Source organism: Durio zibethinus, chromosome 2 (assembly GCF_047325235.1).
Source record: "Durio zibethinus cultivar Kanyao isolate XHJ-2024 chromosome 2, ASM4732523v1, whole genome shotgun sequence".
Classification (NCBI taxonomy): domain Eukaryota; kingdom Viridiplantae; phylum Streptophyta; class Magnoliopsida; order Malvales; family Malvaceae; genus Durio; species Durio zibethinus.
Window position 1 is genome coordinate 30,238,765 of NC_143163.1, and position 23,457 is coordinate 30,262,221.

General features: G+C 33.6%; 1 protein-coding gene and 1 long non-coding RNA gene across 17 annotated transcripts; both read left to right on the top strand.

The window, feature by feature from the left end:
• On the top strand, positions 1 to 5,707 carry LOC111317392 (uncharacterized). 4 transcript variants are annotated; one of them, XR_016331753.1, is made up of 7 exons: positions 1 to 463; positions 2,185 to 2,253; positions 3,105 to 3,198; positions 3,290 to 3,356; positions 3,556 to 3,594; positions 3,833 to 3,929; positions 5,274 to 5,707. It is a non-coding gene; the product is annotated as an uncharacterized LOC111317392 (long non-coding RNA). The 4 variants fall into 4 exon arrangements; XR_016331751.1 differs by lacking the exon at positions 3,105 to 3,198; XR_016331752.1 differs by lacking the exons at positions 1 to 463; positions 3,105 to 3,198 and having other exon boundaries at positions 474 to 2,253.
• On the top strand, positions 5,644 to 23,365 carry LOC111317806 (putative AMP deaminase). Of its 13 annotated transcripts, none has more exons than XR_002693520.2 (20): positions 5,644 to 6,222; positions 6,872 to 7,068; positions 7,295 to 7,511; positions 7,775 to 7,953; positions 8,079 to 8,130; positions 10,362 to 10,489; positions 10,578 to 10,757; positions 10,866 to 10,933; positions 11,018 to 11,160; positions 11,529 to 11,590; positions 12,109 to 12,222; positions 12,672 to 12,812; positions 13,210 to 13,362; positions 13,762 to 13,815; positions 13,901 to 14,011; positions 14,334 to 14,507; positions 14,749 to 14,829; positions 22,706 to 22,804; positions 22,887 to 23,148; positions 23,276 to 23,365. XR_002693520.2 is itself a non-coding variant. In XM_022920245.2 (19 exons), exons 1-19 carry the CDS (start codon positions 5,709 to 5,711, stop codon positions 22,959 to 22,961), a joined length of 2,742 nt encoding a protein of 913 aa, XP_022775980.2. In that variant the 5' UTR covers positions 5,644 to 5,708; the 3' UTR covers positions 22,962 to 23,365. The 13 variants fall into 13 exon arrangements, 5 of the variants coding, with proteins under 5 accessions (XP_022775980.2, XP_022775981.2, XP_022775983.2 ...); XR_016331749.1 differs by having other exon boundaries at positions 6,875 to 7,068; positions 14,680 to 14,829; XR_016331746.1 differs by having other exon boundaries at positions 6,875 to 7,068; positions 14,739 to 14,829.
• The last annotated feature ends 92 nt before the right edge of the window (positions 23,366 to 23,457 follow it).

Below are 23,457 nucleotides of genomic sequence, written 5' to 3' on the forward strand. Positions count from 1 at the left end.
ACGATATATATCAAATGCTTAAGTTAAACGTCTGATGCCTACATTCCCAAGCTATGGCCATTTTTTATAAATCTTTTTTATTTTCAATTGTGAGATATAACTATGTTACGATTCTTTTTGAGGATGGTACCTTTGCTTACTATTTTCAACGTTAGTAGTTAAACTTGGTGTTGTATTTATTTGTACAATTAAAAATGGTTTTGCTTTTGTAAAAGAGAGTTATTGACCTCCATTCAATTATGTGGGATCTTGTGAATTGGTAGTTAATAGAGATGTTATTTTTAAGTTGAACTAATATTACTTTATTCTAGGGATTTTCAAAAAACTACACAAAATTTCACAACTATTTTAGGAGAAGTATCATTTGGTCAGTCTATAAAGCCATAATGCTTACTGGTGGAGTAATAGATGTAAACGTACTTGCATCCAATTCTCATCAGGGGAGAAAGAGTTCCACGTAGAGGTAAGTTGCAATAACCATGTAAGAAAGAGGTTTTCTAACAATTTTGGAATAAGCAGTTTCTAGTATGATTTTCATCTTAATGGTATTTGCCTTTGTTGATCTGACTATATGTAGGATTGGTATATATTAATTAAAATGTTAATGCTATATAAACGTATATTTGATCTTTGACTTTAATGTTTTGTGGATAATACATAAAATTATAATTTTATTAAATTTCTTGATTTGATTTAATTATTTGTCAATTTGTTTTTTAATTATTATCTCACTTTCATAGAACTTATTTTTAAAAGAACTTTAAAAGAATGTTAAGTTCAATAGGAGTGACCATTTTTAACCTTTTTTAATGCTACTTTGAAATTTTTTCTATACTATTCCAAAGTTTATGCTATTATTATATTTTGTTTATTGCTTTAAACGTGTTTGAATAAATGTCAATGTGGAAGGACTGTATTAGAACCAACTTTTCTTGTCGATTTTTATACAAAAACAATGAAGAAAATGTTTTAATTACATAAAGTTGTATTGAAGGTGAATCTAGTGTAAGTGAAACTGACAAAAATAAAGGACAAAAAGTTTTAATTACTGAAAGTTGTATTGAAGGTGAATCCTGTGTAATTGAAGCTAGCAAAGACACATAAGAAATGTTTTAATTACAAAAAGGTGTGCAAGAGATGAATCCGGGTTATATAAACTTGACTTGAACCAAGAACTACATGAGGGCATGCTATTTGAATCTGTACGAGCTGCAAAAGCTTTCTATGATGAATATTCTAGATGGGTAGGATTTTTTACATGAATTATTTTGTTTCATATATCTGAGCTTGATGGATCAATAATCCATCTTTGACTTGCATGTAACAAAGAAGGTTTTAATCAGAACATACAAAAGAGTACATGTGTTTAGATTTGAAAGTGAAAAAGCAAACGAGAAGGATACATGGCAAAGATGAACGTGGAAAGAGAGAAACCAGGGAGTTATGTCATCTCGACATTTGTTAAAGAGAATAATCATCCTCTATTAATAACCTCGAAAGGATTAATAATATTCTGTAAGTTTCCTTCATGTTGGTTTGAAAGAAATAGGCTAATGTTTCTTACTTTTCTACTTTTACTACTAAAAATGATACTTAATTATGACAAATGTTTCACAATGTGTGATTGTTATTTGTTACCCTTGCAATATACAAAGCTATAGTTAGTAATAGTTTATTTTTTGGATGGATTTATATATTTATTAAGCATGCAATTTTCTTAATGTTTAATTTAAATTGTCTATTTACTTAGAACTTTATAACATAATTTTATCAACTTGCAAAATTGTTAGTTTTCAAAACTTCATAATTTTTCCATGAAGTTGTAAAGCATAAATTATGATTACTTATCGCATAGCATTTAGTGTGGAGAGTAGAAACCAGTTTCCTCTACTTTACTCTCGAATATTCTTATCATTGTTTCTTTCTTCCATTAGTCATTGTTGACGTTATCAAAACTCTTGCAAGTCACTTCAACTTGAATAATTCTGCTACAAGTCACCAAGATTAAGGAGCCTTTTAAAGACAGCAATAGCAAGCAATCTAATTCCTTTTTAAGAGTTCTTCTCTTCCACTAAAACATTCAAATTCCATTTTTTAAAGATTAAATTTTTAATTTTTATTGGTTTTTTGTTTTTTAATTAAAAATGATTATTTGAATATGATTGGGTAATGATTATTTTGCAGGTAGAAGCTGACGAAATACCTGAGAAACTAAGGAACACTCTATTTCTGTTGTGCCTTGTCTTCTTTAAGGTAAACCTTTTTATGGGTATCTTTGTTTTTTATCCCAATCCTATAAATGGTAGGATTAAATTTGTTTTAAACAACTTTTAAAAAATAATTACATTTAAGAGTTTACTTTTTTTTTTTTGTATAATTTTTGAATAAGTAAGCTATTCTTGTTCTTTTGAATTTTGTTGAGTTTATACAGATAGAGATGAGTAGCCTTAGAGTTTGTGCTATAGTTTGGATTTATAATGGTTGAATAGAGGGTAAAAGGTGATTTCTTAAGGCTGCCGTAAATGTGGATTTTTTTTATTTTTATGCAGAGATTGTTATAGAAGACATGGAGAGTAATGACATATGCTTTAGATTTTTCATTCACGACTTTGAGGGTTTAAAATTTAATTGGTCTTTAGCTGAGTTTTTACTTTGTTGTTTTAATCACTGGTGACCAATTTTTCTCTTGAGATTCAAATAGAGGTGTTAACCAAAAGTTTTAAAAAAAGTTGCAAGTGATTATCGAATAGTTTAACATTTACCTTTGATTTTGAATCTTTTCAACAGCCAATTAACATCAAGGCACAAGATCCTGCCTTAACGATGCACTGATAAATCCTCCCTTTATGGATTTGATAAAAATGTCTTTTCCATTGTTTTTGAATTGTCAAATGGCAACAATTTTCTTCCTTTTCCCACGACCTAAATGCATGGCAACATGATATTAAGGACCACATTATTGGTTTCCTAAACTCAACTATGCATTAAAAATTTGGTTTAAAAAAAAAAATCTAAGTTACAACAAAATTAAAGTTTTCAAAAACTGTTGACAGCATGGTTTCCTTCTAAATGAATTGTAGTAAGCATTTTCTTTGATACTTCAGATGAAAGTATTATCGACAAAGGGTTCGACATTGGCAGATCTTCATTAGGCTCTTAAAGAGCACTTGCTTGTGCTTTTGGGATCAGTTACAGATGGTGAAACATATTATTAAATATCACACACCTTAAAATGTTTATGTGCTTTTCAAGGCAAAGTCTAACACTAAGTTCCATTGTTATCATTTAGGGAACCAGCTACAATACAAAGTACAGTTTATTTGGGTAAATCAAGATAATAATGCTGAGGTCAAACTGTGAGTTTCAACTATTAAGGTCAACTCGCCTTTTATTTGCTTTTGGTGTTTTATTTGGTTACTTTTCTCTTTGTGGAATATAGATTTAATTTGTTTTTGGCAGGAAACAACAACGTTTAATGCTTGATATGAAGTGTTGTCGTATTGCATTTGATGGCAATGTTATCATTATCACAAGCCAACTTATTGTTTCTTCCAGGGACTTCTGCTGATTATTATCAACTAAAAGTATCAAAAGGTAGGCGTTTATGAAGAAAGAGAAAAAATTTTCCAATGCTGATTATTCTCTGGCTGCTATTGCTTTTATTTTCATTCTTGAGCCTTCCTCTCTCCTTTGGTTTTAAAGTTTAAAAGACTAATTACTAGCAAATCTGTTTATCCTTTCTTATAAAATTATATTTTCACTCTTAACTTTGCTTTAACCATTTTTCCATGGATCGAAAGAGTGATGATTGACTGTTTCTCTTGATAAACAGAAAACAGGCAAGCTTCCATTGATATTTTCTTGAAGGCAAATGGATACCTGGATTGTGCTATCAGACATGTTCTCCCTCAGTTGCCATCTGAAATCAGGTGTGTAAAGATGAAATACTTGCAGTCAACTTTCTTTGATGTCTTTTCAATCAGTTTCTGGCTTTCCAAATTTAGTAATAATCTATTGATCTTAGATTGGAGCAGAAATTTGCCCAACAGAAGGAGTTTGTCGACCACTTTGTTTGCAAGCATTAGGAACTCATCTTGGACATAATTTATGTCTATTGTGGTTGCATTATAATTTTAATCTTTTGATAATCTACAGTCTAAGCTAATGAATCCCACGAAAAAAACATAGATACAACTTTTTTTATTATATATTTTTTTAACATTTAAATTAATACATAATTATATTTTATTCCCACAAGTAAAGCTGCGGGCTTGAAATCTAGTTATATAGAAACTTTTAACTGAATTTGATATCACAGATGACACAAATTTATTCTGTGAATCAACTAAGGTCTTATTTGGATTTAAAAACGACTCGGTGATGTGTGTTTAATGGTACAAATTGTCACTTTTTGATTTGGGTAACAATTTTGCAGCCTTCCATCACACTGCATCGTTAGTCTGGACCTTCATGGGCTCAGTGGAAAATTGTAAAGTTCAAATGCCAAAAAATAATAATAATAATAATAAATAATCAATTTTGATCCTATTTTATTTTATTTTCTTCAACATTTTTCATTTGTTTGTCTGAATTCTAATTTTTTATTTAAAATTTTTTAAATGATTTTTTTGACAAGATAAAATTATTAATTATTAATATTTATTAACAAAATTATTACTTGATATAAAATAATTTAATAAAATCTTAATTATTTATTAAATTTATAAATATCAAATAGTTTAAAATTTTTATATCATACAAATTTTAATATAATATCTTTAATAGTATTTTATATCAAAATATATATCCTATCATTAATTTCAATCTCACTATCACAATAACTAATTTTACCATTATAATAATTAATCTCATAATTCATTATTATTTTTAATTTTATCAAAATCAATTTTATCATTTATCTAAATGCATCTATAAAACCTCACCACGTAATGGGAAAACATAAATGAGGAGAACAATATATTAGTCTTTTACTTTCATTGAATAAATAATTTAAAATATTTTTTAAACCAATAATTGTGCCTGTTTTTTCTTTATTTCAAAATGATATGTTCATTTATTTATTTTTATATGTGATCTTCTCTCTTTCATGTTTTTAGGTATTTAGTCTTTTTTTCTCGTTTAATATTTATCTAAATAAAAAATTTGTTTATTACTTTACCACAGTTGATGTGCGAGAGACTAGTCGATATTGACTCAATAAAAAAAATAAAAATAAAAAAAAAAACTCATTCCATAATATTTGATCGGTCTAGTTGGGCGAAACAAGCTCATCCGTTTACTTGCCAATGCAAAAAGTTGATGTGGGCTTTTCGATTCAAACCCAAAAAGAGAGGTAAGCCCTGCTCTGCTCCAGGACACCGACTTATATAGGTGGCCCCGGTGATTATCGGCCAAGAACCGATGAAGATTGAAGATTAAGTCAATATCGTACTAAAAAATCACGTCAATAGCTGAGCTGGTACGTCCAGGTATATCCTATCGGGCCCATCACTGGCACGCACTTTCAGCTGTTTTCATCACCCAAACACGTCTCTCTGCTGCCGTGCGACGGCCTCATACCCCAATCCTCCGCAAAATTTATAGAATTAAAAATAAATACTACTAAAGGACGCCTCTCCCGTCGGCCCTCACTCACATTCTAAAAAAAAAAAAAAAATTAAGGTTCCTTTGTTTAACAACAGATTTTCATGGACTCGTCTACGCCAGTTCCTTCTTTACACTTGGCCTTGGCGGCGTTAGTCGGGGCCTCAGTAATGGCCATATCCGCTTTTTATATCCACAAACGCAGCGTTGACGACATCATCGATCGACTTATCGAGATCCGCCGCCAATACACGCCGCAGGGAAGGCGGCCTAGAAGTCGCGTCGTCTCGGATGAAGAAGAAGATGATGAAGAACAGGTGGACTACGAACAAGATAATAGTGGACGAGGTGTAGAAGAAGTGGATCAGTGTGAGAAAGGAGGCTGTCTCGAGCATAAAACGAGCGTGTCTAAATCATTTGACGAGATAATGGAGGTGTTGAGGAGTTCTCGCATTTCCTGTTCGATGCCTAACGTGGCTTTGCGTAATGAGTGGTTCGAGGAAGATGCTAAGTTTGACCAGGCGGTGAGGGAAAGAGTTGAAATTTGCTCTGCTTCGTCGCTTGAGAAGCTTAACTTTATTCCTTCGGGTCTTCCTCCTCTTCAGACTTCTCGGAGAGGTAGTTTCTTTGTTTTACGCCTATATTTTCTTTTTCATTGTTCTTGTGTTTTTTTCCCTTGTTGCCATTACTGTCGAAACAGTGTTTTGGGAAGATCGTGATGGACTTTGCAGTCAAATTTTGATGAAAAGTGGATCGATATTGATTTCATGGCAAGGTTAAATGCCACATTGCCAAAAAGGAGTTTAGAATAGTTTGTTAATAGTGAGGGCCGAACAAGGTTGAAAATTAGAGTTAATGGTGTAAACATTGCTTTCCTAAAACGTTTCTGATAGATGAAAACAAATAGATGGAAAGGAAAATCATATTAATTGATTAAAAATGAACAAACGAATAAAATGAAATATCTATGTAGGTTAATCATGCATTTTGTTATTAAAAATTACTTTTTTTTCTTTTTTAATTCTTTGAAAAGTTCATTTTCTTTTGTATCCAAATGTCTTTTTGTTCTTAGTTCTGAGAGCAAAAAGTAAATAGAAAAGTAACTACCAAATGTACTTTTAGGAATCAGTTCTCAGCTTGTTGCATATCCAGAATTTTGGAAAATGGTTCTTTATCTGAATTAATCAAGTAAGGTATTTGGAAATTTGCTGAATCGAGTTGCAATATATTTGACATTAAGTATGGTTTTCTTCTTTTCTTTGTTCAGCAGAAAGTCAGACTTTCAGTCACTGCAGTTCCACTACGAGGTTGGCTAGCTATGGTCGGCTAATGACTCCAAGGTCCCCTGGTGGCAATGCTTTTGAAAGTGCTGGGGATTCTGATGAGGAAGGGACAGAGCCTGCAGATGGGGATGAAATTCTTTTTGGCGACGAGAATATTGATATTTCTGCTGATTTGTTAAATGTGAGTGTGGTTCTAGTTCTGGTGTCTCCTTAAGTTTCAAGCAGATATCATTGCTTATAATACAATATGGCTTTCAAAAGTAGTTTCAACAACATTTGTTTTCAAGCACATAAGATTTGCTTTGTTGTTATGTTTAGGGGAGAGAAACTAAGGCTAATTGTTGAATTAATAATAATGCATCAAAAGCAACGGATATGTTGTTAATCTATTATTGGTGAATATACAGGATGCTGCGACAAAAGTTCAAAATTCAGTTGCTGTTCCGTTTAGAGGTGATGGTGTGAACTGTGCTCAAGATAATACTTATAAAGCTACTGAAAACAAAGCAGAATCTTTTGTTGATCTACATGACAAGGGAAAAGTGGATTCAGCTTCAGTGTGCATATTGGAGAATGAACCTGTTTTTGCAAAGACTACTTTGCCTCTCAAAAGCTCATTGCGTGGTATCTTAACTTCTCTAAATCTGAATACCTTTACTATGTATCTTTGTTGTAATTATTGCTTTCATATTTAACAAATCGGATTTCTTGATTGTCTTTTTTGTGTATTTCTGTCTTGGTTGTATTAACACATTTTACCTCTTTATTGATAGTGATTAATTAAGATTGACATGCCGAGTCAGAGTTAGTCTTCATTGCTTACTTAAAGTGTTTGAATATAAAGTTTCAAAGTTGATTGTTGTTCTGATTTTATGATCTCTATTTAGACTCAATAAATGTTGAAGAGGAAGAAGTGAGGAAGATGGTAAGGGAGTGTTTGGAATTGCGAGGCAATTATGTATACAGGGAGGAGATTGCTCCATGGTCAAAGGAACCTGTGACAGAACCCAGCGCCCCAAAGGCAACACGTGATCCATTTCAATTTGAACCTGTTGAAAAAACAGCAGTGAGTTTCATTTTTTTATTAATATTGCTTAGAAACAAAATTCAAACATTTTCTGTTGCACTTTCTGAAGCAACAGTGATCAAGTATTTTCTGTATTTTAAGCTTATTTGCTCCTTTGCATGCAGCATCACTTTAGGATGGAAGATGGAGTTATGCGTGTTTATGCAAGTGAAAGTGGTATGTACCATTTTTATATATTATATTGCTGTGTCAATAGTGAATCTGTTTTGATCAATTAAGTCTTTTTTCTAGAATCTGACAAGGTTATATTGAATCAGTTTTGCTCTGTCAAAATCTTATATACTGGTCGTATCTCCTTGAAAAAATAAGAGGTCCCAGGAATATATTTTTTTAGTGTATAGGTAAAGCGATTAGAGACAATAACATTGTGTAAAATGGGTAGTTCCTCTAACACTTAGGGCTAGTTTAGTACCACAATTGCGGTTGGAAAATGTTTGTGTTGAGAAAAGTGTGTTTAAAAAGTGTGGTAAGAAAATTGTGGTTAAAAATTTTAAGTGTTTGGTATTGCTATAAAAAAATACTATAAGTAATTGAAATGTAAAAAAAAAAATCATAAAATGATAAAATAATAAAAATATATGGATAATATAGTAATTTTCTATTCTAAACACATTTTTTCATCGCAAAAGACCTCTTGAGAAGTTTTTTAGTTTGCGTTGGCAAACCAGATTTTTAAATTGAAAAACCATATTTGTTTTTGTTGTTTAGCATGGATGTCACTTCAAAAGCAGTTTTTGAATGCAAAAACTATTTTAAACAATAATGCTAAACTAGGTCTTGATCTTTTGGAAATGGTACTATAATTTAGGATCTGTTTGTTTTATGAAAATTTACTTCTAAAAATGTTTTTGGAAAAATTTTCTATTATTTGGACAAGTTAATAAAAAATATTTTCTATTATTCGGTTATTTTTTGAAAATTGATTTTTTAAATAATATTAACATGGCTATTAAAATATTAAAAATTATTCATTATTAAAATATATTTAAATTATTAAATTAAAAAATTATTATATTTTAATAATATTTAATATTTAAATATTATATTAATATAAAAAGAACTTATACAAAATTAGTTATTATTTACATTAATATTTTAAAATGTGTAAAGTAGTATTACTATTATTAAAATATTATTTAATTAATATATTAATATTAAAAGTAGTAATATTTACTATTAAAATATTAAAAATGTTTACACCATTAAAATAGTTGTATTTTATATTGAGAGTATTTGTAATAAATCATAACAAAAATATTATTTATTTATATTTAGTATTAAAATGTTGATATAAATACATTAAAAATAAAATGTAAAATAATATATTTTAAATTGAAATATATTTAGAAATTATTAAAAATATTCATATTATGAAAATAATAATATTATTATATGATTAATTATTAATTATTAAAATAGTAAAATATTATTTAATATATTTTATTATTTATTGAAATAATAATATATTACTATTTATTATTGAAATATTAAAAATATTTATGTTTAATAATATACAAAATAGAAATATTTAAAATTAAGATACTAAAAGACTTTTAATGTTAATATTTTACTATTTTTAATTAAAATTAAATAAAAATATTTTTTATTAATATAATAATGTTTCAGGTTGTGTCAAATCAAACTCAAGCTTAAAATTATCATATTCAAGGTCTTACATAGTAAAACTATAAAATATCTAAATTTAAAATATTAAAATATTTTTAATATTAATATTTTAATTTTTAAGTAAAATTAATTAAAAATATTTTTTATCAATATAATAATATTTTAGGTGAAGTCAAATTAATTTTGAACTTAAAAAAGTCATATCCAAAGTCTAATTTGAGTAGAATTGTACTCACAGGCTTGGTAAGTAATTTGAGCTTGAAAAATGGGAAGACAAATTCCAGAAAAATGGCTTTATTTTCTAGACGTGATAATTCTTGTACTCGTGTCATGTAAAATACTGACAATTCATGTATTTGTATCATGTTTGACACAAAAATTACTTATTACAGTTAATGTCAACAAGAAAATATGAAATATATTTTTTTGATTTTGTTAAATCCATATATGGCTTTTGTTAAAATTTTAAACCGCATCACCTTTATGTCTTTTTGTGGTATCATTTTCATGTTATGTTATTGTATCATATTTTAAATTGTCAGATCTATTATTTTTTGTTTACTAGTAAGTAACTTTTCATTAACTAGCTAATTTTCTATTAAACAAATACCAAAAAATACAGAAATCATTTTCCAAGTAATTTTACTCTAAACAAATGGAGCCTTACTTCATCTATTGTTATATGCTTGATTGTTCACATTACTTTGGTTATTCACTATGATGAACTATAACAGTAAATCTGTCTATGAATTTTCATTCAGACACTATTGAGCTTTTTCCTGTTGCAAGTTCAACAACATTTTTCACTGATATGCATCATCTCCTAAAAGTCATGTCAATTGGAAATGTTCGTTCTGCTTGCCATCTCCGACTAAGATTTCTTGAAGAGGTAATGTTTTGAACTCCTTTAAATTGTGTTTTTTGTTTTTATCCACTTTGGTTTGTTTATTTATAACTTACAACTGGATGCTACACAGAAATTCCGCCTTTATCTGTTAGTAAATGCAGATAGGGAGTTTTTGGCTCAGAAGAGTGCACCGCACCGGGATTTCTACAATATCCGGAAGGTTGATACACATGTGCATCATTCTGCTTGCATGAACCAGAAACATCTGCTACGCTTCATCAAATCAAAACTACGAAAAGAACCTGATGAGGTTGTTTTGAAATCCTTTGATTTGTTCATTTCAGCATCATGCATTTTTTGTTTTTGTACTTATATAAAATGAATCATAATAAGCACAATCCTACATGAAAATGTGCAGGTTGTTATATTTAGGGATGGAAAGCATATGACATTGAAAGAGGTTTTTGAGAGTTTGGACTTGACTGGGTAGGCAAAACCATTCTCTTCTATGTTTCAGAAAATAGTGCTTGGGTTTATTGTAACATATGCTTCATCTGTCCTATACTTCAGATATGATCTCAATGTTGATTTGTTGGATGTCCATGCTGATAAGAGCACCTTTCATCGATTTGACAAATTCAATCTTAAATATAATCCATGTGGGCAAAGCAGACTTAGAGAGATCTTCTTAAAGCAGGACAATCTTATCCAAGGTTTGACAAATAAGTCATCACAAAGCGAACTTAATTTTATTTTTTCATTGTGTCTGGTCTGGCAGCTTTATTTTTTTCATTTATTGATTTCTGATATAATCACTCTTTTTTGATAAATTTTCCCCATTTAATTCTCAATTTGTATTTTGAATTCATATTTATATCAAGGTCATAACTCTATTTTATTAGTAATATAATTTTGGCAAAATTGACATATTTAGTGGTGCTGACTGTTTTAATTAGCACTTTGTAGGTTGTAACTCTCTTTTTTTTTTTTTTTGGATATTCCCGTTAATCTATTTTATTAATATAAATTTGGCAAAGGTTGACAAATTTAGTGGTGCTGACTGTTTAATTGAATATCACAGGACGTTTTTTGGCAGAAGTTACGAAGCAAGTTCTATCAGACCTTGAAGCAAGCAAATACCAGGTTGATGTTGATAGATAAATAAATTAAGCCCAGATCAGTCGTAATACTGCTTTAATCAATTACTGTGCACCCTCCTTTTCAGTTTATCACAAATACCTATATTAATTAAACTCATACTCTAGTACATAATTATTTTAGTCTTCAAGATTATTTATTAAAAGACTTTCTCTAAATGTCTGGATGCTATTTGGAGTTTAGGTCCTTGATTTAATCTTGTGTCTGTTGCTGCTGGATGGCCTTAGGCATTCAGCATTCTAGGCATTCGGTCTAGTTAGTATTTTAAATTATGATAGATCTGAAACTTTGATATCGTTATGCAATGTGGGTTTTCACCTTGTAAAATCTAATGCAGCAGCAGGGCTAACCCCAGCCTTAAAGATTTATTTACTAAATTATTTTGCGGCAGCCTAAGAATTGTTGTCATTATTTCTACTAATTGCCCTTAGTTTCAAATGCCTTTCTTTGATTGCCATATTCCCGCTAACTTTATCTAAGTAAATATATCTATTCTTTTCCAGATGGCAGAGTACAGGGTATCCATATATGGAAGGAAACAAAGTGAATGGGACCAGCTGGCAAGTTGGTTTATTAACAATGAAATTTATAGTGAAAATGCCATTTGGTTAATCCAGGTATAATGCCAATAACCTTGTACTATTATTCTTGTATCTTGCAATTTCTCCCACTATCTAGCCATTGCAGTAAGATTATTTTTTCTTTTCATCTGTTTCAACTTGTTTATTTAGGTATTACTTAACTTCTGGTTTCCTTGGATCCTATCTTGTTTGAACATGTTTATTTAAGTATTACCTCCGAACAGCTTGGCGAAATATCTAAAAATTGGGATGTGGTAACTCTACTGAAAAGTATTTCAAGGCATGCACAAGCTAATTACATTTTAGAAATTAAAATTAAGATTGGTTGGTGTGGTATAATGTCTATATCAAGCGTCATCTTTCTCAATAACTGCCAATGCTTCCTCTCCCTCTCTCTCTCTCTCTCTCTCTCTCTCTCTCTCTGTGTGCCATTATTTTCTTAAGACATAGGTAACTTGCTTCACATGATTTTGACTTAATTGCAGCTACCACGATTGTATAACGTGTACAAGCAAATGGGAATTGTAAAATCCTTTCAGAATATTCTGGACAATGTTTTCTTTCCACTATTTGAAGTTACAGTTGATCCAAACTCTCATCCTCAACTACATGTGTTCCTAATGATGGTGAGTTTTATGTTCTGTCAAGAACATACCATGCAATAATCAGAGATTTCATGGTTGTTGGAAATACAGTTCAAACATGCTTCTTTATTGAAGTGACCTGCATTATAACTGTTTGGCTAAATGGTGCCTTAACTTTAGTCATTGTGTTCACCTCATAATTCTATTTAATTATTCAAAAGCTATTTTAAGCCTTAATGTATGGTAAATTTTTTGGTCGCTGCTTCATATTGAACATGGGCACATCCATGCAATTTTAGATGATTTTGCTTATTGAGCTGACAGTTTTGTTTACTCATCTTCCCCAATTGTCATAATAATCAGTTTTTTAGGAAAAAATTTGAAATCAGCTTTTACTAGGGATGCCACAATGAAAATGCTAATATGTCTCTTAGTACAGGTTGTTGGTTTTGATTTAGTTGATGATGAAAGTAAACCAGAGAGGCGTCCTACTAAGCACATGCCAAATCCAGCTGAATGGACCAATGAATTTAATCCTGCATATTCTTATTATGCTTATTACTTCTATGCAAACCTGTATACGCTTAACAAGGTTCGTGTCATGTTCTAATCTTATCATAGCTATGTTATATACCAATCTTTCTCTTTATTCAGCAATTGGGCTTTTGGTTATTGTTGTTAAGGAGAGACATAGTTAGCTTTTAGCTTTATAATTTCTATTTAGTGATCATTGCCTGATTCAGTAATATATGGAACAAAATTAGGTAATGAAAGTAATTGTTGAACTGAAGTTTTGACTATAAAGGTTTATCAGAATAAGGATATGGGGGAGTGGAACATCGTGTCATCCCCACAATACTCAAACTAAAAGCGGGGTGGGGTGGTGGGGGCAGAGTGGATGGCTTAAAGAGGAAGATTATTTACACTGGATCATATTGTTATTAATATTACGTAGAAATTATTTCACAAATTTTCTATTTTTCTTTTTCAGCTACGTGAGTCAAAAGGATTGCCAACAATAAAACTTCGACCTCATTGTGGGGAGGTAAACTCTCTCTCTCTCTCTCTCTCTCTCTCTCAATGTTTCTGTAGTTATTTAAATGCTTATGATATTTTTCAAATTCATGCAGGCTGGTGATATTGACCATTTAGCTGCTGCTTTCCTTCTGTGCAACAATATATCTCATGGGGTTAATCTCCGGAAATCCCCTGTTTTGCAGTACTTGTATTACCTTGCTCAGGTTGGTTTGCATGATTTTTTATAACCGAGTTCCTTTCAAGCTGTTTGTTTATATTTTATATTGTAAAATGGGGTATGAAAAATGGCATGTGTATGGGCAGTGTTTCAGTTGTATTATATGCTTATACAAGAACCAACAAGGCAGGGATATTATCACTGTAGATCTTGTTTCCATCTGTTGGAATATGTAGAATATTTATCTGCAGCCCCTGTATTATTCAGCATAAACAGTTTATGAGTGACTTTTGGAATGGCATTTCACCTTTAAAATAATAAAATTGATTCAATTACTATTGTTTATCACCTTGCTGTTCTTCTATCAGATTGGATTGGCCATGTCTCCTCTGAGCAATAATTCCCTTTTCCTAGACTATCATCGCAACCCATTTCCTGCATTCTTTCAGCGTGGGCTAAATGTTTCACTTTCATCTGATGATCCATTGCAAATTCATTTGACAAAGGAACCTCTTGTCGAAGAGTACAGTGTTGCAGCTCAGGTTTGTTAGTTGCTTTTGACATTTTCCTGGTATTATATCTGCTATACTGTAGAAAACTGAAAAACCTGTTTGTTTTTTTTTTTTTTTGAATATTTCTGAAGCTATCTTAATGCCAAAGGTAGCTGTTAATCAAACTTATTAACCTTTCCCTCAACACTAAAACTGTCTACAGGAACAAGTAAATGAAAAAGAGACATAATGCTTGACGTCTGTATCATCATTTTAAATCAGTACTTTGCAGGTTTGGAAGCTCAGTGCTTGTGACTTATGTGAGATTGCTAGAAATTCTGTATACCAGTCTGGATTTTCACATATGGCAAAGGTGAGATATCCATAACTCTGATTTTCTTAGCTTTTCTCCGTCATTTAAATTTTCTTTTGAAGTGTGGAAACAACTAGCTGAATTCCCTCCTTCAAGTATGGTACAAAGCAAAATTTCCCATTCTGTCTTTTTACATGAACATTCCCTTCCAGTGAAGTGTTCTCTATTGGGGGGTACCCTTTCATGTATTCTCTACACAAACACTTTATTGAAAGGGAATGTTCAATTAGAAACCTTATTGCCCATTTGAAGTCTAATCTCACGTAAGGTTGCAGATACAAAAAGGAAATATGCTTCTCTTATCTCATCAACTGCTTATAGGTAGATGGGGATTATTGTTTTGCTTTATAAGGACCTATCAAATACGTAGACCAAAAAAGGCAACTATTTTAATATCTAAATGAGGAAAAATTACTCCTATTTAGGTAACTTACATGACAAATAAAGGAAGGAGAGGAAAAAGTTGCTTATATTTTAAATGACCGGCATAGACTCAATTTGTTTTATTTTCAATTCTTGCATCTCCAACATCATCGGGCATGTTCATTGCTTCAATGCCTAAACCCTATCTAAAAATCTATTAAGGTTTTAAAAGTAAGGTCAAAAAAATTGTCTAGAGTTGAAAATCTAGTTTGCTTGAGAACCTAAAATATTTTGTTACATTTTTTGGGGAAATTCATAATGTGGATTTGAAAAATGTAGTATAACATTTGGTTGGAATTTGGGATATGCCAATTCACACCTTGGGAAGGTTTTCAGACATTGACTTTCTTTTGTAGTCTTCTTCCTAATCATAACAGCTTTTGATCTTTCAACACATTGGCTTTTTTGCATGGTAAATTTATGAAATGAGCCTATGGTAAACACAAGCTAATTCAGTGGGGTAATTTGATCCCATTGGCATTTTAGAAGTGTTCAAATTATGCTTATTATTTTGGAAAAAAATTTTAAATTGATTTCATTGACTTGAAAATATTGGGGGTCAATATCTAATATTAAGAGTTGCAAGGGATCATTATGGAAATCTCAAAATTTAAAACTTTCACAAGCTCCCTGTCACGAGTTAAGCTTTCTCTCAATTAAGCAATAAATCGTGTGGCACTTGGATGGACGCTTCCACACAAGTCAGCCAAGAATAGTTCGATATCTGAACAGGCAACCAACAAGCCATAAGTTAATCTCAAGTGTACACAACTATATATATCGAGGCAAAATGGGAGCACACCAAGATGACACTCGGAGTTCCCATATAAAAAGAAATATTTTATTAATATCGAGAATAATACGAGTCTTTCCACCATCATCGAGGCCAAAAGGGTAGCCGTAGATGGGTGGTCTAGCACATACCTTAGCTAGTGAGGGAGCCCAACAATATGTCGACTACTCACCCCTTTTAAAGAGCAAATGAGATTTTATAGCTATACTACCAATAACCATTACAGTGTTTGAAATGAGAACACTTTTTTCTAGTACATGAGATCTACCCTCCCCTTTGGCACCTCTACCCAATCATGGCCCTATACATGGATGGCTCATGACAACTTATGCTCGGTCATGGCCCTATACAAGATTGACTCATGACATCTTCCTTCACTTATTCTATCGATGTCTTCGTCGACTTGCTAGCCTGGAATTCTTCGATCTTCCGCTTGAATGCTCGGAGGTCATGATCTCTTTCTTAGTTGGTTTCTTTTGATCCTAAGCCCTCCCACTTCACTAAGTATTTATGAACTATTCTTCGAGATACCTTGTCAGCTAAAATCTCTTTAACTTAACGTTCTAATGGTGGCTTCATGGAGATGGCAACCCTGATTGACTCTTTGTGGCTTGCATCTGTGGGATCTGTATGGAAAGGCTTTAAGTTGCTCACATGAAACATTGGATGCAATTTTATCCATTTTGGCGGGTTGATTTTGTAAGAGGCATTCCTCATTTTGGAACGGATCTTCATTGGACCTTTATATTTACACACCAATCTGCAGTCCCGCTTTCTTAGGAACTTGGTTTGCTCGGGCACTAGTTTGACAAAAACAAGATCACCAACTTTGAATTGTTGTACTCTACAATCCTTATCTGTTCATTTCTTCATGCATTTCGATGCCTTCTCCAAATATGCTTGTGCAATCTCTGTATTTTGTCTCCGTTCTTTGCTAAGGTTGAAGGCTCGTGAATTCTTTCCTCTATAAGGCACAAGGGAAGTATGCGGTAGTCTTGGTAGTTATCCAGTGACCACTTCAAACGGACTCTTGTTTGTGGGAGAACACTTATTGGAATTAAAACAGAGCTGAGCAACATTTAATAATGAAGGTCAATTCTTCTGATTAGCTTGAATAAAGTGTCTTAAGTACTCCAACAACCCATTGAATCGTTCAGTTTGATCATCGGTTTGCGGGTGATAGCTTGAAGAGATGTTGAGTTGAGACCCCAATATCTTGAAAAGTTATCTCCAGAATGACCTAGTGAATCTTGGATCCTTGTCACTGACAATGTTTTGAGGAAGGCCCCAATAATTGATTACATGTTTAAACATTAGCCAAGCTGTATCTTCCGTAGTGCAATACTTTTGGGTGGAAATGAATGTGACATACTTCGAGAAACAATCAATCACCACCAGAATAGACCCAAGATCACCAACTTTAGGGAAGCCTAATATGAAGTCAAGGGAGATATTTTCCCAATGTCTTGTGAGTACAAGTAGTGGTTCAAGCAAGCCTGTCGGTTTCTTCTTTTCAACTTTATCTTACTAGCAAATAAGGTAAGTCTTTGTATAGTCCATCACATCTTGCCACATATGAGGCCAATAATAGCCTTGTTTCAATAGTGCCAAAGTACATTGCCAACATGGGTGCCTCGCCCATGGGGTGTCATGACATTCTTTCATTAGCATCTATATCAGACCTCTTGCTTTCGACACAAACAATCGAGGGCCCTTTGTCAACAAGACCTCATTTTTCTACCAAAAGTACTTGGACTTCCCTTCTTCTACTAACTTCAGGATGGCACCAGCCTGTAGCTCTTGCCTCAAATTATCTTCAATTAGCTTGCGAATGTCTGTTGTGACTTTACTAGCCGCCATTGGGGCAATTCTCTTAAGGGCAGCCAACTCTGCTCGTCTACTCAATGCATCTATTGCTTGATTGGTTCTTTCAGCGGTGTGCCCAAAACAAAATTCAAATTCAGCTAGGAATTCCTACCATCTAGCTGGCTTGGCCATGAACCTCGGTTGGGTGAGGAAATGACTGAATGTCGCATTGTCCGTCTTCACGATGAAGTGTGAATTGAACAAATAATGCCGTCAAGTCCTCAAACAATGAATTACTGCTAGGAGTTTTTTCTGTTGACCCGTATATCTCCTTTCGACTTCACTCAACTTTTTACTTTCAAATGCTATCGAGTGCCGTCCTTGTAAAAGAACTTCCCCAATAGCAAAGTCAAATGCATTTATTTGAACTTCAAAAGGCTTTTCGATATTGGGGAGAGCCAAGACAGGGTCCTTCATAATAGCTTCCTTCAATCCCTCAAAAGCCTCTTGGCATTCACTTGTCCAACACTATTTATGCTCTTTTTTCAATAGCTCTGTAAGGGCAGTGGTTCTACGAGAGTATCCTTCTACAAATCTCCTATGATAATTGGCCAATCCCAAAAATGAGCGAAGTTCATTGACATTCTTTGGTGTTGCCCATTATTTGATAGGCCTAACTTTTTTCATGTCCATTCGAATGTGGCCTTGTTCAACAATGTGGCCTAAGAAGTGAATTCGTGTTTGAGCAAATGCACATTTCTCCTTCTTAACATACAACTAGTTGTCTTGTAATCTTTGAAACACAAGATGCAAGTGTTCTTGGTGCTCTTCCAAGGTAGAACTATACACAACTACGTCATCTAAATAAATGACCACAAACTTGTCAAGATAGTCATGGAACACCTGATTCATCAAGGTACAAACGTAGCAAGGGCATTAGTCAATCTAAAAAGCATAACAAGAAATTCAAATGCACTATATCACATGACACAAGTGGTTTTTGGCTCATCTCCTTCAACAACTCTGACTTGATGATAGCCAAATCTTAAGTCCAATTTGGAGAAGTACTTGGCCTCGCTCAGTTGATCAAATAATTTTGCAATAAGGGGAATAGGATATTTGTTTTTCAAGGTGACTTTGTTCAGGGCCCTATAGTCCACACATTCGTAAACTTCCATCATGCTTTCTTTGAAATAACACGGGTGCCCCAATGGGTGCCTTCGATGGTTTGATGAACCCAGCTTGTAAAAGCGCATCTAACTTTTTTCTCAATTCAACCAACTCCGACGGAGCTATGCGATATTGGGCTCTAGCTAGTGGTTTGAATCCTGGGAGAAGCTCAATCTCATGGTCCACCGATCTTCGAGGAGGTAAGACCTTAGGCAATTGCTCCAAATCACATTCCAAAACTCTTACAACACCTTTTTCACCCCATCGGGTATCGATTCCAACTTAATCCCTTCTTGTAAATCCACATGGCCACATAGGAGGGCTTCCTTCTCTTTACCTTTTTCTTGAATTGTAATGTTGAAATCATTTTCTTCCCACTCTTAGGAAGGATTGTGGCCGGCACAACACACGGGTGTTCCCCTAAGAACAATAGGCAACTAGTGGTGGGGATTGGGATCAGTTGAGCCAACATCATGAAGTCCAATCCGAGGACAAAATCACAAGGGGAAACCGTGAAGTCTATCTTTCCTTCCCATGGCCCCAACTTGGTCATCACACTCTTAGAGCTTCCACTGATAGCAAAGGCTGGTGAATTAACTGTTTTCATTTGCCCACAGTCCTTAATAACCTTGAGACAACACCTCTTTGCTTCCTCTGGTGTGATGAAGGTATCGGTTGCACCCATATCTACTATGGCCCTTATGGTCTTCCCATTGAGTACTAGATCCACATACATCAAACCTTTACCAGGTTCTTTCTTTTTCATGTTTAGTTGGGTACGTAAGGTATTAAGGAATCGTATTAAGCCAACCCTAGCTAGCTCTTCTTCAACTTCTTCGATGGCTTCGGGTACTTTCATGGACTTTTGAGACAAAGCTCTCAGAGCATTAAGGGCACCTTTATGTGGGCATTCAGCCACTTGATGCAGCCCCTTGCATAGGAAGCAAACTAGCGATTGCTTCGGCTTGAAATTTATTGCATTGTTGCCTTAGGTTGGGTATTGTCTCGACCAAAGGGCCTCCTATTTGATCCCCCACTGAAGGGTTGGTCCACTTCGGCCATCTTTCCCCCACTCTCAAAGTTGGAGTTACTGCGACTTGATGGAAGATTTTGTTCATTTCGAGGAGCCATCATTATAATCATGAAGACATTCGGCAGCAACCATGGCTATGGCCGCATCTTGCACCTTCTGTCTTTGTAATTTTGTCCTAGCCCAAGGTTTGAGGCCCTCAAAGAAATAGAAAATCTTGTCCTTTTCGGACATGTTTCTAATATCCAACATCAGGGTAGAAAAACTTCTTACAAACTCTTGCACTGTGCCCGTTTGCACCAATTCTCAAAGCTTCTTTTGTGCTATATACTCTACATTCTCAGGGAAGAATTGGTTTTTCAATTCTTGTTTAAGATCCACCCAAGTTATAATAGGGTATTCATCATTTACAAATTTTGAACACCACCACAGCTTAGCATCCTCGGCAAGGTACATTAATGCCATTGCAACCTTATCCTCCTTTAATTCAGTGTGCACAGCTCGAAAGTATTGTTCCATATCAAACAGGAAGTTTTCAAGCTCTTTGGCATCTCTTGCCTTCTTATAACATCGAGGGTCCAACCCCTTGGCCCTTTTCCCTTTCTTCATCGAGCTAGAACTCGACCCGGCCACAACCATCTATAAAATGCTCACTTGGGCTTTGAGCTCCTCAAACTCTTTCTGGAGGACATTCAAGGCATCTTTAGTTTCCTCACCCAAGCTATGTAGAGTATCGAACAACTTCCGTTGGGTTGTCTTGATCTCCTTCAGTTGATCATTAGTTATCACATAAGCTTTTAGGGCGGCCACCGGGGCCTCAAGCTCCTCAATCCTCTGTTGGTTGCTAAATCCACCACTCGTAGCCATTTTATCAATTCTCTAGCACTTTTCAATCATACTCTGATACCACGTGTCACAGGCTAAGTTTTCTCTCAATGAAGCAATAGATAGTGTGGCACTTGGATGGACACTTCCACACAAGTCAGCCAAGAATAATTCGATATCTGAATAGGCAACCAACAAGCCACAAGTTAATCTCAAGCATACACAACTACATATATCGAGGCTAAATGGGAGCACACCAAGGCGACACTTGGAGTTCCCGTATAAAAAGAAATATTTTGTTAATATTGAAAATAGTACAACGAGTCTTTCCACCGTCGTCGAGGCCAGAGGGGCAGCCCTAGATGGGTGGTCTAGCATATACCTTAGCCAATGAGGCAGCGCAACAATACGTCGACTGGTCACCTCCTTTAAAGAGCAAATGAGATTTTATAGCTATAGTATAAATAACCATTGCAATGCTTGAAATGGGGACACTTTTTCCTAGCACATGAGATCTACCCTCCCCCTTGGCACCTTTACCTAGTCATAGCCCTATACATGAGTGGTTCATGATAACCTATGCCTACTCATGGCCCTATACAAGGTTGGCTCATGACACTGCCTCAAAACAACCTCCCTTTGGCACTATTAAAAAATGAATAAAATAAACAGATTCAGAGAAAAACAATCAATTGAACAGAAACCCAAAAGAATAGTAGAACACTCACTTCCACAACCCCAAAGCTAAAAGCTAGCACTACCACAGTTGCTACCTCTTCAATCCCCACTCCGAACAATGTTCTTGAAAACACCTGTTATACTTCTTCTAAACCACCATCCCAACTTATGATTTCTTCAGCACCAAATATCTTTCCCACCCTATTCCAGTAAATGGCACAAGAAAATCTCAGTTTTCAATTGAGAATATCTTCCTTACCAGGGATGAATCATATTCAGACTCTGATAAAGTATTTTCTGATGATATTGTTGAGATACTCACAAATCTTCATGATAAAACTAATAGTTGAAGTTTCAGATGACAATCCAAAAGTTCATAACTTAGAACCTATAGACGGTGACCAACAAATTCCTCTTTCTCAGTCCTATAGTTTCTCATCATCATTTAGATTCTCAGTCTTCATAATTGATGGCACTCGTCCATCCAAATGGCAAGCATAGTTAGTAGATAATTGGCCCATCACATGGCTTGGCTCTGGTCTATGAAAGGAAATTTTGTTTTTGCTTTTGTTTATTTTTCAAACCGAGACAATGGTATAGCTTGTCTCTTGTACTTACCTCATCAATCTAAAATAAAATAAACATAAAAAACTTATGATATTTTCCATGTTATCAGCTTGTTAAGAAAGTTGTAATATAACAAAAACTAAAGAAGAGAAAAAGAAAGCAGAAGAGAAACGCAAGAGAAATGGAAAAAAAAATTGTTTCTTATAATCCTCAAACGATAAAGAAGAAAATGCCTAGTCAATAAAGATAAAGTTGTGAAGATTTTTTTTTTGTGCATTTAAATAAAGTCAAAGGGGAGAAAGAATTTTACATTTGAAGTGTATGTATAAAGTTTTCAAACTCTAATTAGAATGTTGGATTTTTCTGTTATCATTATTTAAGTTTTATTTGTGGTAGTAGATTGATATAATTCAAAAAATAAATAAATAATTAAAGCAAATAAATTTGACTAAAAAATTAAAGATCTTGACTATACTTAACAATATTCAAAGAAAATTCATATTGAAATTGACTGAAATTATTTACCCATGGATCCAAGATAAGTTTATTCAAATTAGAATACATGATTCCTTCACTGGCTGCAGTTGCATTGGCTTGGTAACAAATATTTCCTAAGAGGGCCAGAAGGGAATGACATTCAGAAGACAAATGTTCCAAATATGAGGATTTCCTTTCGACATGAGGTAAATATACATTATTTCTCTTATACTTAATACGAAAAAGTAGGTGCATCTCCTGTGGTGGCTAATGTTTTAGATTTGGCAGACATGGAAGGATGAGATGCAGTATGTTTACTCAGGAAGAGCAAGAATACCAAAAGATATAGATCCTGCTATGTAATTAATCTCATACATACGTCAGCAGTGAAGCAAACTTCCAAAGCGTTGGGATGATGTCAAGATTCCAAGACAAATGAGTTCATAACCACTCATCACATCATTTGAAGCCAGATATGATAAGAATCTTTGAAGCTTTATTGAGGTTCCAAATTTTTGCTGAGCAGAACGGGCTTTTGGCTGTGTGTTAGGTATTGAGAAAATTGGTGTTGCTTACAATTGCAAAGCCTTCCTGCTGACGAACTGGCGATCATAATTTTTATAAATTAAGATACTAGTGAATTAAAAAGTTGTATGACTCGCTGTTTTTGCTTGTAGGTATCAAGTGAGATGATTCTTTGAGATGGTTTTATACAAACTGCGCCAAAAGTGAATAAAGTCGCTGGCATCAATTGCATGACCGATCAATCTTGTTTTATTAATTGTTTGTGTGGTTGTGCGTGTTTGCGTGTTTTTTTTTTTTTTTGGGGGGGGGGGGAATCATCAAATGACATCTTTAA